Source organism: Pholis gunnellus, assembly GCF_910591455.1.
Source record: "Pholis gunnellus genome assembly, chromosome: 18".
NCBI lineage: Eukaryota > Metazoa > Chordata > Actinopteri > Perciformes > Pholidae > Pholis > Pholis gunnellus.
In genome coordinates, this window is record NC_136545.1 from 1137501 (window position 1) to 1154680 (window position 17180).

Here is a 17180-nt window from a genome sequence, read left to right on the forward strand (position 1 = left end):
AAACATCATTTTTTTCTATAAGGGAGACGTAAAAATAGTGACATTGTGTTTGATCGACATGACAAATGTTAACTGCTCGTTCTGCTCCTAGCAATCAGAAACACAGCTTCTGTGTCTGTACGTGATGGATGGAAGGATACATCAGTCGCTGCTGATTGGTTTATGTGTGCATGTGTGTGAGCTCAGCTGTGAGATTGTCAAAGGGATTATCAGAGTTATAGTTCAATGAGACACAAAGGATGAACGGCAGGTGAGACTTGTTAATGAAGGCTTAATGCTAAACACACACGCACACATTGGTGTTGTCCAGCTGGTGTCAGAGCTCACTGCAGATGGGACAAACTGTGTGCGTGTTTATATAAATATGTGATTATTCCAGCATCCGTCAGTGAATGCTGCTGAATATTCCTTAAATACTTTATTTGCATGTCAGGGATTCATTTCCTGTCTGGTAGTTTTCATGGGGGCGATTGTGGCTCAGTGGAGAGCGGGTTCAATCCCCTGCTCAGCTTGTCCATGTCGATGTGCCGAATGCTGTGCATTTGGTGAATGTTTGGGTATGAATGGGCAGGTGGCATAATGCATGGTAGCCCCTGCCATCAGTGTATGAATGGATGTGAATGGTGACATGTAGTGTTAAAGCTCTTTGAGTGGTCGAAAGACTAGAAAAGTGCCATACAAGTACAGTCCATCTACCATTTACCATGGTGCCTCTGTGAAGGATTTGGTTTTCTGGATATGACTCCTCCTTCTCATTCTTTTTTCCCCTCACTCTGTTCCTTCCTGTTTCCTCCTCTCAGTCAAGATGATTCTGGCAGGCGGCAGCCCGCAGACTTTAAACACACACACATACACACACACACAGTTTTTGGACGCCGTCCAGAGTCTTAATGCAGTCTGCTTTTCAGACACTCACCCGTGGTGTCAGCCACTGTGAGAGCGTGCATGTGTTCAGATGGTCTTGGCTGTTGTCCACCTCGCTGTCACCGACTCTCATCTAATCAGTTAAAGTCCTGGATGGCTCTATATTCCTCTACGTCTAGCCCTATGTTGCTCACTCAGCTAACTCCAACGTAAACCCATCTGCGGCCTTATTAGACGCTCAGAGCAACTGACATAATATAGAGATCGAAAAAATGTGCTTATGGGAGGAGGTTGAGGTAGACAAACCAGTCACCCAGAGACCGCTGTTTGTGTTTTGGCTTATTTTACCCAGACGGCAACCTCCGTTTCTACAAGGTGAAGCTAATGCAGAAGTGTCTTAAACTTGCATTCTCTCTACTGGCCATTAGGGGGCGACTCCTCTGTGAAGTCAATGAGAAAATGACTCTACTTCTCACTTGATTTATTTGCCATATTGATTTATTGGCCAAAATGGCCAAATTGGCCAAACTCAAGGATCAAAACTGTAGTCCACAAACCGATGGGTGACGCCATGACGACTACGGTACATTTCATATAGAATCTATGATTTTACCTTACATGCATAAATACATTTTCAAAAAGAAAAGACCACATCCAAAAGACACAGAGAACAGTCACACCTGGTCTATAACAGTCCTAGGGCAACACCTTCTCACTCCCAACTCCCAACACAAATACAGACGCTCGGTCAGTGGCTCTACTCTTCAAACTACGCTCTAGGTAGCTCTCTAGCATCAGCTTTGGACGTGTCAGGGACATTACATGCAGTCTCTTTTCAAAATAAAGTTCCATACTTAGTTTTTAGTTTTATTTCCGCAAAAAAAACAACTTTATAGTAATCTGCGCATTATAAAAAGTTAAAACTATATAAACACTCTGTACATGTTGAATCGCTCGGCTGTTGACGGTTCACAGCTCTGCATCCTCAGCTGCCCTGCTGTGCTCTGACTAAAACACTGTCTGGGTTGAATAAATCATGTACTGTATGTAGCTATTGTTCCACAGAAACACATCATCCTTTCCTGGAAATTTCCTCAAAGTTATTCTGAAATATTTCAGTAGTCAATTTCTTTGTCCAAAAAATATTGAAGTTTAGACCAGCTCGATGTTACAGGTGAATTATGAAGAAACAATGACCAAAAGGCAGCGAGGAGAGAGCAGACAGAGAGTGATAGCATCAAACTGCAGGACAACGAGGACAAGGACACATTGATGAACTGACTGTGTGTGTGTGTGTGTGTGTGTGTGTGTGTGACTGGTGGGGGTGAGTACAGATAGAGCTGTCAAGATGGTGATTTACTGATAGAGAGAGAGAGGGGGAGGACCGCTGAAGGGGAATCAATAAGAAGGAAACCGTGAAGGAAAAGAAAGAGAGAGAGACACGGAAGATAGGAGAGGAGGGACACAGAAGGTAGGGGAGAAGGGTGGACAGAACGGAAGCAAGGAAGCAAAGGGTAGGGAAGGAGAGAAGGAAGGTGGACAGAGGGCAACAAGGTAGGGAGGGTAGGGGAGGGAGATTGGAAGGTAGGGAAAATGGAATCCAAAGGAAGACGGGCGAAAAATAAGCTGTAAATAATGAAGGAAAAGTAATGGAGGAAGGTGTCCAGTTCATGTATTGTTAAGATTTCCTAGTTCTCACTCTGCTTAACTGCTCTGCTTACAGTTGAGGACACTCAGGACATGTCCTGTTATTTCTCGAGAAACTTTGTTTCAGACAAGCTTTATTTCAAATTGTATAGATCTTTCGGCCAGAAATATACAAATAATCAGATAATACATTAAAGGATTCATTAATTGTCCAACAGAATGTATCTTAGTTTGAAACAGCATTCAGACCTTCATGTTGGGAAATAAAATGCTTTATCTTTAGTACATTTAAAAACGCAACTGAGGGGTGGTGGCCTTCACAGCAGATCCATCATGTAGAGACAGGAGAGACGTTTTCCTTGTGCCGCCGTCTAAGACCTCTGTCATGCATGTAATATCTCGATATTCATCTGTTATGTACAAAGAAAAGAAAATGTATTTTGATGAAGTATAAAACACCATGAAAGAGCAGATATCTAGTTATAATAAGGCGATTAGTCTCGTATCAGATCAATCTTTAAAAAGCAGTTTCTGCTCATTTAAACTGGCACGGTATAGTCTGGGAGTCATTGTTGACTAAATGACAAGAGTTGTAGAGTTAACTGGGAAGTTTACAACAGATTTTTTTTAAACAGCAGCCTCCTTGATTTATTTGTATTTTATTGTATCTTTTTGAATAATGAGTCTGTAATTTCCTTAATCAACTTTTTAATGAGCAAATTAAAGGGACAGAGTAATGAATAACGTCCATTATCTGAAAGCGGCACAAGACAATCACGTGTCTCACCATCTCTACAAGCGCTCGGTGAGGGCGACTGTGGCTGAGTGGAGAGCAGGGCCGTCTTTCAATCTAGAGCGTGGTGGTTCAAACCCCGACCACTGTTTCCATGTCGATGAGCAAGACAATTAACCCCAAAATTGCTCCCAAAGCTCCCGGTATGATAGCTCTGAATTGTGAGTCACTTTGGATAAAAGCGTCAGCTAAATGACTGTGATATATTGTAATGTAACCTCCATTTCTGAAAAGTGAAGCAAATGGGGACCATCAGAGAGACTCCTCCGGTTGCAAAAAGAAGTTTGGTTGTCTATGAGAAAATGACTCTACTTCTCTCTTGATTTATTACCTCAGTAAACATTGTAAACATGAGTTTATGGTCTCAATCTCTAGTTTCAAGTCTTCTTCAATACAGCATGATGTTCATTTAGTAAATGATGGTCCATTTAGAGTCAAACAGACCATAAAGCAGGGTATGCTTTAGGGCGGGATTGACAGGTCGCTGACACTACCAGATCCGTATATGGCGTCTCCACATCACTTCTACTGGTTGCAAAAAGTGGCAGCGGCCAAATCGCCGAACTGGAGGCTTCTAAACATCAGTCCACAAACCAAAAGGTGACGTCACGATGACTACGCCCACTACTGATATATAGTCTATGGTTCGGGTCATGTTGGTGCGTGTCTGTCCACGGGTAATCTCGGACCCATTAGTCTAATATTGTTGCTACTCATGTGTGTAAACTGCAGAGGTCCTTCAGCATACAGTCATGTATGCTGAAGGACCTCTGCAGTTTACACACATTCACTTCTTAAAAAATATTTTATTGACGGCTTCATTCCGTCATTGACTGCTGACTCCTAGCGGCTCGGAACGACTTCTTCAGTAGCAAGGGGGGGGGACATCCTCCTTTGAATCGTCATTTTTTTTTGTTTAGGCCAATCACATATTAGCATGAAAAAAACGAGATAACATTAAATATAAAAGAGGTCCCACCCTACTGTCCTGCAGGTGTCACTGTTGAAGCATTTCAATCAGAATCAATCAGGAAATATATTTTCTGAATTGTACTGAGATTTGGTAATGGTTTATTTCAGACAATTACACATTTCTATAATTTGATCTCCTTTTTGCTACTTAAAAAAGAAAGGAGGAGCAACGTCGTCTATGGACCAGCCTTTAAAATGTGCACTTTCTACTAACCAGCAGGGGGCGACTCTTCTGGTAGAAAAAAAGAAGTCCGATTATATAGAAGTCTATGAGAAAATGACTCTACTTCTCTCTTTAAGACCAGTGATAAGCACTTGTTGATTTCCACAGGAAACTTGCAGAACCCATAACTGAGCATTTAGGTAAACAGATAAAATATGAAAAAAAGCCAAAATTAAACTGAACGAGACATTTAGAGCAGAGGGAGTTGTTAGGAAGAAGACTTATCTCTAAAGTCCTGCCTCCAGCCCTGTGCTTATCGATTCTGGTTCTTCTTCAATCAATGTGTTTTGTCCTATATTACAGCAAGAAAAGAAGCTCTGATGAATTGCTTTTATGTTGAGCGTTCTCAATTTGTTTGCCTGGCCCCCAGTTGGGAACAGAACCAGAGGCGTTTGTTTTAGACCTGATCTTCGTCTGATCAGAGTTTTCCTGCAGGAGACACTGAAGCTGTGAGGGTTTAAAAGCAAAGTAGTAGAATCAAAAAAAGAAAAAGAGCATCTGCTGCCCTTCAAAGTCAACTTTGTGACGGGACTCCAGTTTGTTCTCAGCCTCTGTTCAGACTTTCCAGGAAACACGCAGACGCTGAACGGAGGCTTTGACCGAAACAAACTGCCTCTCTGATCAGGATGAAAGACTCTTTTAGCATCAAAGACACGAGGAGAGGCTGCCGGCGTCTGAGCCTGTCACAAGATTATACCAAATATAAAATCATAAAAACAAAGAATACAGCAGGTTGATGTGGCTTTGGAAGAGACGGTGAGTTATCCTGCAGAGCAAAGCGCCACCGGTCGGAGGTTAAACTCAAACGTGCTTTCTGCTGTGAAGAAAAGCATCTGACAAAACTAATTACGGATATGAATAAATAGATCAGCCGCAAACATGAATAAATGAATAAGTAGATTAAAGCATGAGAATATAAACACAACTTGTAGTCCTTCTATGCCTGCTGCTGATGCAAAAAAAATAAAAATGGTTTTGAATGTAACATCGTGCAGAGAGAGGCATTATGGGTTATGGATTTTATTCCACACCTGGATCCGGATGTGGGTCCGACCAAATGGAAATTATCTACGAGTTGTAAAATATTCTCGTCCATGTGGGGAAAGATGAGCAAATGAAAAGGTTTATATTTGTTATATCTGTTAGCTAAACTCTACTGTAGTGGCTAGTTGCTAACGACGTCTGCTTGTTGTTTGGTGCTGAGGTGGACCACCTTTCACAATGCACGTGGTCATATCATCGATTGTTATGATAAAATATAAATATGTATTAATAATGTAGCCGCTTTATGTTCATATGAAGCCTGAGGCAAGACGTGGTGTCTGCAGTAAAGTAACACATGAAGAAACAGCCTTGTTGTGGGGCCTCTGCCCCCCCCCCCCCCCCCCCCCCCGCAGGCCTTGGGCCCTGAATCAGATTTCCGTTTTGCCCGGATGTATTGATCGGTTTTGATCCTGCGTGAGATGAGATGTTTCTTTACCTCCATACTTACTGATTTATTTATTTTATTTTGATTCATTGTATCATATTGTGAGTATGGCACATCCCTGTTATGAACCTGTGTTTGCCTCCAGCTCTGTTGTCAGTTTATATAATGGAGAGTATTTGCATCAATAAATAACTGTCCTATGGGGGATGTTATGATTTCTTTGTGCCTCCATCTAACCCCTCTTCATCTCTTCTCCTCTTCTAGCCTCAGACGCCTACTCATCTTCCTCCCCCTCCTCCTCCTCCTCGCCTAGTCTCGGAGGCTTCGTGGATTTCAATTTCAGCCAAGAGCCTCAGGACGCCGTGACGGTGCGAGGTGGCGTGCTGCAGCTCGACTGCCAGGCGCAGTCCGACGCAGCTGCGGGACCCCCCGCCATCACATGGCGTAAGGACGGCGTGCTGCTGAGCACGGTGGTGGACGAGCGGCGGCAGCAGCTAGCTAACGGTTCGCTGCTGGTGCAGAACGTTGTGCACTCGCGGCACCACCGACCCGATGAGGGCGCATACCAGTGCCTCGCCACACTGGACGGACTGGGCAGCATTGTTAGCCGGACTGCCAAGGTCACTGTGGCCGGTAAGTTGCAGATCTATAACACATACATTATGTTATCTTAACAGTACATAGAACAGTACTACAGGAAGCTATTCTCTGATTTATAGTTTTAGCACAACTTTCAGAACTTTGATTAAACCGTCTGCATGACATAAATTCCCCCTTTAAATCTAAACCTACTCTTAAAATAATAATAAACTGTGTCCCACAGGGCTCAGCTGTTTGCTACAACAATTGGCTTTATAATGCAAAAATATGATCTGGGACAATAAACACAAGGTCCACATACTAGGTCAGGGGTCGGCAACCTTTACTATCCAAAGAGCCATTTTTATGAAGGCAAATCACTGTCAAAATCCGAGAGCGCAAATGAGATCCATGCGCGCGTGTATTTTACGTTGACGAGCGCTTTTATATCACTCCGCGAGCAAAAGTCCGTCTCGCGCGAGCAAAAGTCGCTCGAGAAGCTTAAACCTGTCCGCTCGTGAAACTTTATTCTGCTCGCTCTCGAGTCTTTCTTTTTCTTTTTGACAGTAAGTGGGCGGACCCAGTCTCCCTTGTATCTCTACATCTAATTGGTTACAATGCTCGTCTTTGGATAAACCGGATATCACTGACACAGACGTCAGGGGGAGATTTTCAGATTGCACTACAGGTCAGGGGCAAATAATGTACATTTTACTGCACGGGTACTTTTACTTTCTGCACTTAAAGTACATTTTGCTGATAATAACATACTTGACTAAGGTTTTGAATGCAGGTATTTTACTCGTAGTGGATTATTGTTTCATCAGTACGGTATTATGTTTACTGCAGTGAGGATCTGAATACTTTTTCATCCACTAACTACTTGTCAGTGATTTAACAGTTAATATACAAACAGTGGTCCCTAATCTTGGCTCCAGATCTTTGAGCAGGTCCAAATTGTTGCTCATATTATATACAACTACATTATATCTCTTCTGTAAACACAACAGTATGATTAAATATGATCGCATCATGTTTTAATTAAAGATCAAAGAGTGTCTTTGAGCTGTCTGTCACAGTTTGACTATCAAACACACATTGTCTGTAATAGAATGATGGAGTGAATTCAAAGCAAATGTAGTGGCGATGTAGTGGAGTAGTGGAGTAGTGTTTAGTGGTGGATTGATAACCACCTCTTACAGACCTGGCGTCTGTGTCAGTGATATCCGGTTTATCCAAAGACGAGCATTGTGACCAATTAGATGTAGAGATACAAGGGAGACTGGGTCCGCCCACTTACTGTCAAAAAGAAAAAATACCCGAGAGCGAGCAGAAAAAAGACTCGCGAGCGAACAGGTTTAAGCTTCTCGAGCGACTTTTGCTCGTGCGAGAGTGAATTTTGCTCGCGGAGTGATATAAAAGCGCTCGTCAAAGTAAAATACGCGCGCGCATGGATCTCATTTGCGCGCTCAGATTTTGACAGTGATTTGCCTTCATACATTTTGCCCTATTTTAGCCGCAAAAGCTATTTGATGTCAAATTTCTCGCCACATATCAAGCATACAGGTGAGCCAGCATCGTTGGCAGTGAAAGCAAATGAATACGTCCACGCAGAATGAAACTCTCTATTTTCCTCCGTAACTTTTCTGTTTTTTGATTTATCCATTGATAGTTTACCGAGGGTGGAGGTCTGCATATCATGATCAGCTACCTACAAGAAAAGGCAAATTACGATGTAAGATGCAAGTGGCGGATTGCGTAGCGCGGCCCTTTTTGAATTTCACTATTTAGCTCGACAGAGTTCGAATCCAGGTTGATGCGATCTTGCCATAAATATATTTTCTTCAATGTATTTCTTCATACGTGGCTGTGATGTAGTGCTCACTTATACAATCATAATCCCCGCAATATATATGAGATGTGGCTTTTAGATCTCCAGCAATATGTTTGTGAATGTTTGACCAATCTGACAACAGAGGCAGAAAACAGCTGCTGCTGTTACATGAACACAACACACGCACGGAAGGAAACCAGTAGGTTTGTATGGGGTCAAATCAGTCTCAATAATCGCAAATACACACAGATAGACTCACAAATGTAAACAGAAAGATTCACAAATGCGCACAGAACAATTCACAAATATATTCGATTTACAAATGCACACAGAAGGATTTACAAATATATTCGATTTACAAATGCACGCAGAACAATTCACAAATACATTCCAATGCACAAATAAATAAATTACGATTTATATAAATGTAAAAAAAAAAATCACAAATATATTTCTGCATTTGTATGTATTTGTGTGTGGATTTGTATGTATTTGTGTGTGGATTTGTATGTATTTGTGTGTGGATTTGTATGTATTTATTTGTGGATCGCACTGCATTCATTTGCAAATCGCTTCACATTCGTGTATGGATTTTTGAGACTGTTCTGCCTTCGCTGGATTCACAAATGCGTTTTTTTCAACATAGACCTGTCTGTAGCCAATCAGATGTCAGCCTCATTTTCAACCAATCACATGAGCGCAGCTTCATACATATTCATACATATTGTAGCCGTCTGTGTTCACCCAGAGCTCTACGATACCTCATATCAGTAGAGACCGGACCAAACTATGTGTGTAAACCATATGGTACAAACAATGAGGCCACTAGGCTGCTAGCGTAATGCTGCGGTTCACACCAAACACGATTCGCGCCGCGTTAATCGCGCCGCCGTTCTCGCCGGGGGACTATTTGTGTTCATTCGCGTGAATCGGTGAATCGCGCTGGACACGCCGGTGAGGGAGCGCGGCATAGTCCGGAGGAGCTCCGTGGAGCTCCGTGGATTTCATCGAACTGTATTCACTGTGTCTAGCAAGCCACACGTCGGCTGTTTACCATAGCTGTATGAACACAACATAAACTGATTTGGCTATGATTTAACGGCAATAAACCAACAAAAAGGAACTCCGAAATAACATTTATACACATAGTTTGGTCCGGTCTCTACTGATATGAGGAATACAGAATACAGTTCGATGAAATCCACGGAGCTCCTCCGGACTATGTTATGAACCAGACATGACGGCGTTTGGTTCCCCGTGATATCTGGGACTTCCACAACACATACTAAGCAGAAATAGAGGTTATTTTTTCCACAGTTGACGGCGGACAGTTGAACGGCTATCAGGGCGATAAGCCACGCCCCCTCACCGGCGTGTCCAGCGCGATTCACCGATTCACGCGAATGAACACAAATAGTCCCCCGGCGAGAACGGCGGCGCGATTAACGCGGCGCGAATCGTGTTTGGTGTGAACCGCAGCATTACGCTAGCAGCCTAGTGGCCTCATTGTTTGTACCATATGGTTTACACACACATAGTTTGGTCCGGTCTCTACTGATATGAGGTATCGTAGAGCTCTGGGTGAACACAGACGGCTACAATATGTATGAATATGTATGAAGCTGCGCTCATGTGATTGGTTGAAAATGAGGCTGACATCTGATTGGCTACAGACAGGTCTATGTTGAAAAAAACGCATTTGTGAATCCAGCGACGGCAGAACAGTCTCATAAATCCGTACACGAATGTGAAGCGATTTGCAAATGAATGCAGTGCAATCCACAAATAAATACATACAAATCCACACACAAATACATACAAATCCACACACAAATACATACAAATGCAGAAATATATTTGTGATTTTTTTTTTTACATTTATATAAATCATAATTTATTTATTTGTGCATTGGAATGTATTTGTGAATTGTTCTGCGTGCATTTGTAAATCGAATATATTTGTAAATCCTTCTGTGTGCATTTGTAAATCGAATATATTTGTGAATTGTTCTGTGCGCATTTGTGAATCTTTCTGTTTGCATTTGTGAGTCTATCTGTGTGCATTTGCGATTATTGAGACTGATCTGACCCCATAGGTTTGAAAACCAGTAGGACGTAACACCGGCACCCACTGCATGCCCAGTGTACGTGAATAGTCACGTGAGATTCGTTTTCAGGCGTTTAAGTCTGGACGGAGATCATCTCGAAAACGATGCTTAAACACCGTGTGGACGGAGGACTCAGGGAGCCGCAACAGAGGGGCCGAAGAGCCACAGGTGGACGACCCCTGTACTAGGTCAACCCCCGGTTCTGTAAAGTGATTGTGGAAGTGGCTTAAACCAGCATCAATCTAAGGGCCATCATTGGAGATTCCTGTGGTTGCTAAAATAAGTCTGATCGTATGGAAGCCTTTGAGAAAACTACATTGTTACCTCAGTAAACATTGTAAACATGAGGTTATGGTTATGGTCAAATCAAGAGGGTGACGGCCACTACGTCCACTTCTTTTTATACAGTATGGTTTTTCCTAACATGGTCTCCTAACAAGAGGAGGAGAGGGGAGAAGGAAAGGAGATTCCCCTCTTCATATTAATGTTGCCATGACACCTTGACCTGTCCTTGGCATTTGCCATGATAACACACACACACACACACACACACACACATTTGATATTGCTCAGCTTCCTCCATTAATTTTACTGTCTATATTTATTTAATAGAACTAAAGTAATTCACCTGTAATGTAATTTAGTAAGTGGAGTGTGGCTTAAGATCAATACTGTTTATGGAAGACATTAATACAGAGAGAGGCACAGAGGCTTAAGTGCATCGCCAACAGTGTGCACCGTCTACACTGGAGGACGATATGACAGCTCAGAGTTTTAGGGATTTAAAATGTATATTTCATTTGCGAGAGAAAAAAAAGAAAAAAAAAAAAATATATATATATATAGCATAAAAGGAAACCTTGAGACGCATCTAACATTGTCAGCTATCAACAGACTTATCATGAACATTATTACTACTGAATAACAATTAGAATTTAGTTTTGGCTGTTTAGTTTCACTCATTTAGTAATAGCAAGTCAACATCAAGATTCCTTCTCAGCTCTATAAATATTGATAAAGCAAAGATGAAATGTCTGCATACACACATTAGCATTAATAGAACATTGTCGGCATCGGGCACCTTGTATGTCCAAAACCGTTATTTTTAGAGCTGCATCCCTCTCTCCCTGTCCAAGTCCAAGGCCCCGGAATCGAGGGGGGCTGCAAAGCCGAGAGCCTCCCCAACCCCGGGCCTAGCCGAGCCGATCCTTTCATTTCCTCAGTACAACTGAAATAGATTTGCCAAATGAGGCTAAATTTAACAAACCTTTGTCTAAATGTATGTTTATTTTTGTATTGACTCACCTGTATGTATTTTATCATTATAGTAAGACTATTTGGTCTATAGTGGTCGCGATGCTTTGTAGAGCAAATACGACCAGAGAGAGCCATCCCGCGCCGGAAGTGGTCCCAAAAAAGGGGGTCCACGCAAACCAAGCAGCCGTCTCTGACAGAATGCTTTTTGTATTTTTGGTTCACTTTGAAAATGAGGGAAACGCTCTCTCAGACAAAGTCGGAGGTAAATCAGAAGTGATTCTTTTAACTGCGTATTCAGTATGATCATTTATCCTGACTAATATTAGCATTATTCAGACAGAAAAGCTGCAGACATTAAATGTGAGGTCAGAGAGTTTGTCATTCACACTCACTCAATTCTGTTTGGTTGGCTGATGGAAAGAAAAATGATAGCTTCACCAACATGCTGATTACTTCTGAGACTGATAACGAGGTTCTGGATAACACACACAAACACACACACACACACACACACACACACACACACACACACGCACACACACATGCACTCATACACTCTTTGTCTCCCTTTGTGACTCTAGTGCTTCCAGTCAGTTAGAGCGATTAAAGAGACTGGAGACCAGCAGCTACAGCTCACAGGGAGGTGACAGAGAGTATGTGTGTGTGAGTGTGAGTGAGAGGTGAGGTGAGGTGTCTGTGGTTTAGGGGTTTACCACTCCCACCATGATCTAACCCTTCTCCAGTACAAGAACTAGAAGGGATGGTTTGGGTGTTTTGAAGTACGGTTGTTTGAGGTACTTTATTTATGGTCAAGCTATAACCTACAGTACTTCATTCAATACCCATCATGTGAACGTCTGCTGTCCGGTTCCCCCCCAGGTAAAACTGTTAGCTCTATCAGAGCTGTTGCTGTTATTAGCGCTGTACAGTGGCCGCAATGTATTGACGAACGCTTGCAGTGATTGGCTTTGAGCAAATCAGTCTTTTTGTTCTAGAACACAGAAAATGATCGATTGGAGGCATTGTTCGACTGGAGACGTTTTTGGCACTGGGTGATTTTGGTAGATATTTAAAGGTATAGATTAAAGATACCCAGCATGTAACTGTGAATCCCACTGCTTTTCTTGGCAAGACCCGCCCCGCGAAGCATTCAAGCGCCAGGATTGGCCATGCTCGCTAAGTAACCTGGTTTGTTCAGGGCCTACAGTTTTCAGCCAGTATCCAAACCTGAGCTGAATCATGTGTGTTTTAAATTTAAACATGCACAAAATCACAAACATAATTCACCCAGATCCCAGTATTACATTAAAATATGAATCAGTTCTGCCTGCATGCCAATCCTTACACACACACACACACACACACACACACACACACACACACACACACACACACACACACACACACACACACACACACACACACACACACACACACACATTACAAGGCAAAATGCCAATGAACAGCAGAAGCTTAAAAATTCAATTAGCAGCCTCACTGTGTGTGTGTGTGTGTGTGTTCAGATACGACTGTAAACTGGGAATTAATTAGAAACACTGAACACTCAGATTGATAGAGAGAGAGAGAGAGAGAGAGAGAGAGAAGTGGATGTCAGACTGAGGAGAGAAGAAACAGGAAGAATACAGAGAGAGAAGCAGGGCGAGGTGAGCGAGAGACTATTGAAGAAAGAGCAGAGAGAGAGAAAACAAAGAGGAAAAGAAAGACTGCAGATGAAGAATGAGAGACAGAGTGAGAGGGAGAAAAGGAAGAAATAGAAGTAATACACAGACTAAATAATGAGTTCAGAGCATACAAAGATAAGATTGGGAGGATAAAGAAGAGGAACATAGAGAGAGTGAGAGTACAGCAGAATAGATAGACCGGCAGAATGTACGGACAATTCAAATGTAAACATTGTTTCATATATCTTCAATTCAACACTGACAAGTCTCCTTCATTCAGTGATAAAATGACAAGAAAAGCCCAAAACAACAATTCAATCAAGTGTTTTGTCAATGAAAGATTGAAGAGTATACGTTGACCACAAAGAAATGAAGATGAAGATGAAGATGGAGTTTGAAAGAAGGTCTGACAATTTATGTGAAGATTTTCAGAAATGGAGAGAAAATGTTGCTAATAGTTAAGCCTCCTGCTTGTGGCTGCAGAGAGCTCACGGCTGCGGATAGCAGAATGCTGAAATACTAGCAACATTTTCTCTACTTAGGCGCTCTGACGACATTGTAGCTATCACGTAGGTCATCTAGATGTCTTTACAGGCCCACAGGTCTGCAAAGAGAACAAAGACATTGGTTTTTAGAATTGGCACTATATCATGGCATTAGGATCACAGTCCAGAGTGTTACCATGTTTAAATGAATGACTAGTACTATTTCAGGTTACTGTATGAAGTATGATGTTTACATGAATGACTAGTACTAGTACATGTTACTGTATGAAGTACGATGTATGAATGAATAGTTAGTCCTAGTAAAGGTTACTGTATAAAGGATGATGTATGAAAAAAATGATGTCAGATGTATGAAAGTCCATTACAGGAATATTTTATCCTACGTTTTGCTCATCTCAAGCTAACCTTTATATTTCCCAACCACTCCGAACACAAAGCTATCACCTTTTAACTCCTAGCTGATGTTCACAGTGGTGGAGGGAAATACAATGCGGCCTTCAGTCCGTCCGTCCAATCAACCGTAGACTCTTGGAGTATTTGGACGGATCCCAAATTAACGGCGCCAAGGAGGAGCGGGATTTGACCCACGGAAGCAGATAATAATCGTTCTCAAGGCGACGATTCAGAGTAGGAGCGTCCTCAAGTCCCTACACACCGACCTCGGCTGTTTGCTGTGATTTGCATGTAATTATCCGTTCCAGTTATTTCGGTCCGTTTATCTAATGAGGATAAAATCAGCAGGGAGACAACAGTCTTCAGAATAAAACAAATCAAAGAGGTTTTGTTTTTTGGTCCGGAGGTTGCTGGATTTAATCTGAAGACACAACGTTAAAGTGAAGGCATGTTCAGTTCAGTGTCAAAGTTTCTTCTTCTTCTTCTTCTTCTTCTTCTTGATTCAGATTTTTTTTTCATACATCCTCTCCCCCATGGTTTGACCCATTTCTCCTCCTCCCTGATTTTTCCTTTATGCTGCTCTCCTTCATCTTGTTCTTTTTTTTTCATTCTGTGTGATCAGAATTTCCACTCCAACTGAAGATCCGTATAAACTCTCTGCTCCACTTTGGATTCATGAGGCCGTTCACGCTGTTGTAATATATTCAGGGAAGATGTTGTCAGACCAGTAAAAAAGAAACATGATGCCACTCTGACTCAGGAAGTAACAAAAAGAAAAATACAAATCTGCGTGTCTGTACCCTGTAAACTACATTTTTTTCAGAAGTTGTTTAATCTTCAGCATCAGGTGAGATAATTCCACCTGCTTCCAGATCAGTTTGGCTTTGGTTTTGGAATTTGGTATGGTCTGTGGAAGCTTTTTCCCCAGAAGTAAAAAATAAAATGATTATTTATTTTATTATTCAAAAAATTGGTTGCTTTCCCTGAGCTGTCGCACAGACATGAGCTGACGTGGATATTTCATACTCCCCTGCTGGTTTATCAGGTCATTCTCAAAGCTACTCAAAGTTCTCCATTTTCTGCTGCGTTAGACTTTTGTTTTTGTGCTCAGACAGTCGAAAACCCTGCAACACGTAACCCCCCGCAAAGGGTCCGTGTCTGAATGTGTGACGTCAATTGGCCGTGCGGACACTCGGGACCCTCAAGTCAGATTAATCTTTTGAAATCAAGAAAAAGACAGGAGGACTTGGTAAAGATCAAGACGTTTTGCTGTACCTTAATGCAGAATTTGCGATTGAAAATCTGTTTTTTTATTAAAGGTTATTGGTTCTATTAAGATCATTACAGTTTTCTGTTAATGTCTTTGACTAAAAACATTTAATTATTTAATTAAAGACAAATAACCTGTTCATAACTACGGTCCACAGTTACCAAGCCCAGGCATTTCTGTACTTTGTCAATAAAACTGTCATTTAAAAATGTCAGGGGCAAGAGAATAGTTTTTAGCGGTAGCTTGGCGATTTACAAATGGCGACATTGTGCAAGCAATGATTCTCACTGACCAATCAGTGGTCTGCAGTGTTTTAACTGCACAATCTAATATTTTAGGCTCAGCTCACTTGGAACCACCTCGACCTAGGTGCAACCAAAAGAACACACACCAGGTACTGTCCACAACTTATGTTTATAGAAAACCAAGAAAGGTATAGTCTTAAGCGAGTTGCGTGGAGTCGTGCCGTACAATATAGTAGAAATGTGGCTTTAAACGTTGGTCCTAATTATCTCATGGGGACAAAAACACTTGTAGCGACATTACAAGGACTCACAGCATTTGTGGGAAAAAACAGCAACAATGTAAATCACTTATATTAGGGTAAAGATTGTTTTAAGGGTTGACATTGACCTTGAAACAATTGTTTCAGGCTTTTTGAATTATATTTGTCGGGTGATGCCTCCAGCAATGAAAGTCCCCAACAAGTAACAAAAATAAGAGTGTGTGTTTCAATTGTGTGTGTGTGTGTGTGTGTGTGTGTCTGCAGGCAGCAGTGAGATCCACAGAGGAAAAGACAGCAGCAGAACTTATATAAGACACACAAACTAAATTCACAACAGTGTTGCCGTCGCCTCCAATCTGCGTGATATCACGGTGGCTCAAGTCCTCCGCACGCACAAACCTGCACTGAATCGAGAGTCAGACTGAAGCATTTTCTAATGTAACAGAACAGAAAGTTAGTGTTTGTGTCAGAGTTTGCGTTTGCGGTTTATGTGTCGAGGTAAAACAGAAGAAACGGGAACTGATTATTTTCCCTGGATGAAAAGTCCTCATGGGGATTCCTACGCTAGATATTTAGGATTCTTGGGATTTGGAGAATTGTTCTTCACTTCAAAACTGCAGTGTTCTTTCTCCAAAATATATTTCATGAAACGTCCATTTTCTATGACTAAAAAAAACAACTAACCAGAGTGATATGAGAAGATCAATATCAATCTCATTTCTGTTAAGAATGGCAGTTAGCGTAGCTTAGCATAACAACTGGACGCAAGGGGAAAACAGCTAGCCTAGCTCTGTCCAAAGTAAAGAAATACGCCTAACGATGCTTCTAAAGCATACAGATTAACATGTAGTATCTCGTTTGTGTGATCTGTTAACAAACTGTAATTGAAGAACAACTGTTATGTCGCTTTGTTTGTTAGGCTCCTAAGTGGACCGTTATTTTCCATCGTTATTATAAATAGAGAACCCAGCTGTGTGCAGTATTGTGTTCTGAGGTAATGCAGCTTAAAGACTGGAAGTGTAGTCTGTGAATTGCATCAAACTGAGTTGTGGTATCGTAAAGTGTGATTTATAAAATCAAAACCACATATCAGCTTTTCTGTGACTTAAAAAAAAAGT

At 41.7% G+C, this 17180-nt stretch overlaps 1 protein-coding gene across 1 annotated transcript in view; it reads left to right on the forward strand.

The window, feature by feature from the left end:
* The window catches only part of dcc (DCC netrin 1 receptor), a gene marked incomplete at both ends in the record, with an annotated part of 277106 nt that overhangs the window by 73399 nt on the left and 186527 nt on the right, over positions 1-17180 (forward strand). Inside the window, one exon of the mRNA XM_079178564.1 lies at positions 6193-6561. Within this exon, the coding sequence (XP_079034690.1) occupies positions 6193-6561 (369 nt within the window). The remainder of the gene's footprint in view (positions 1-6192; positions 6562-17180) is intronic.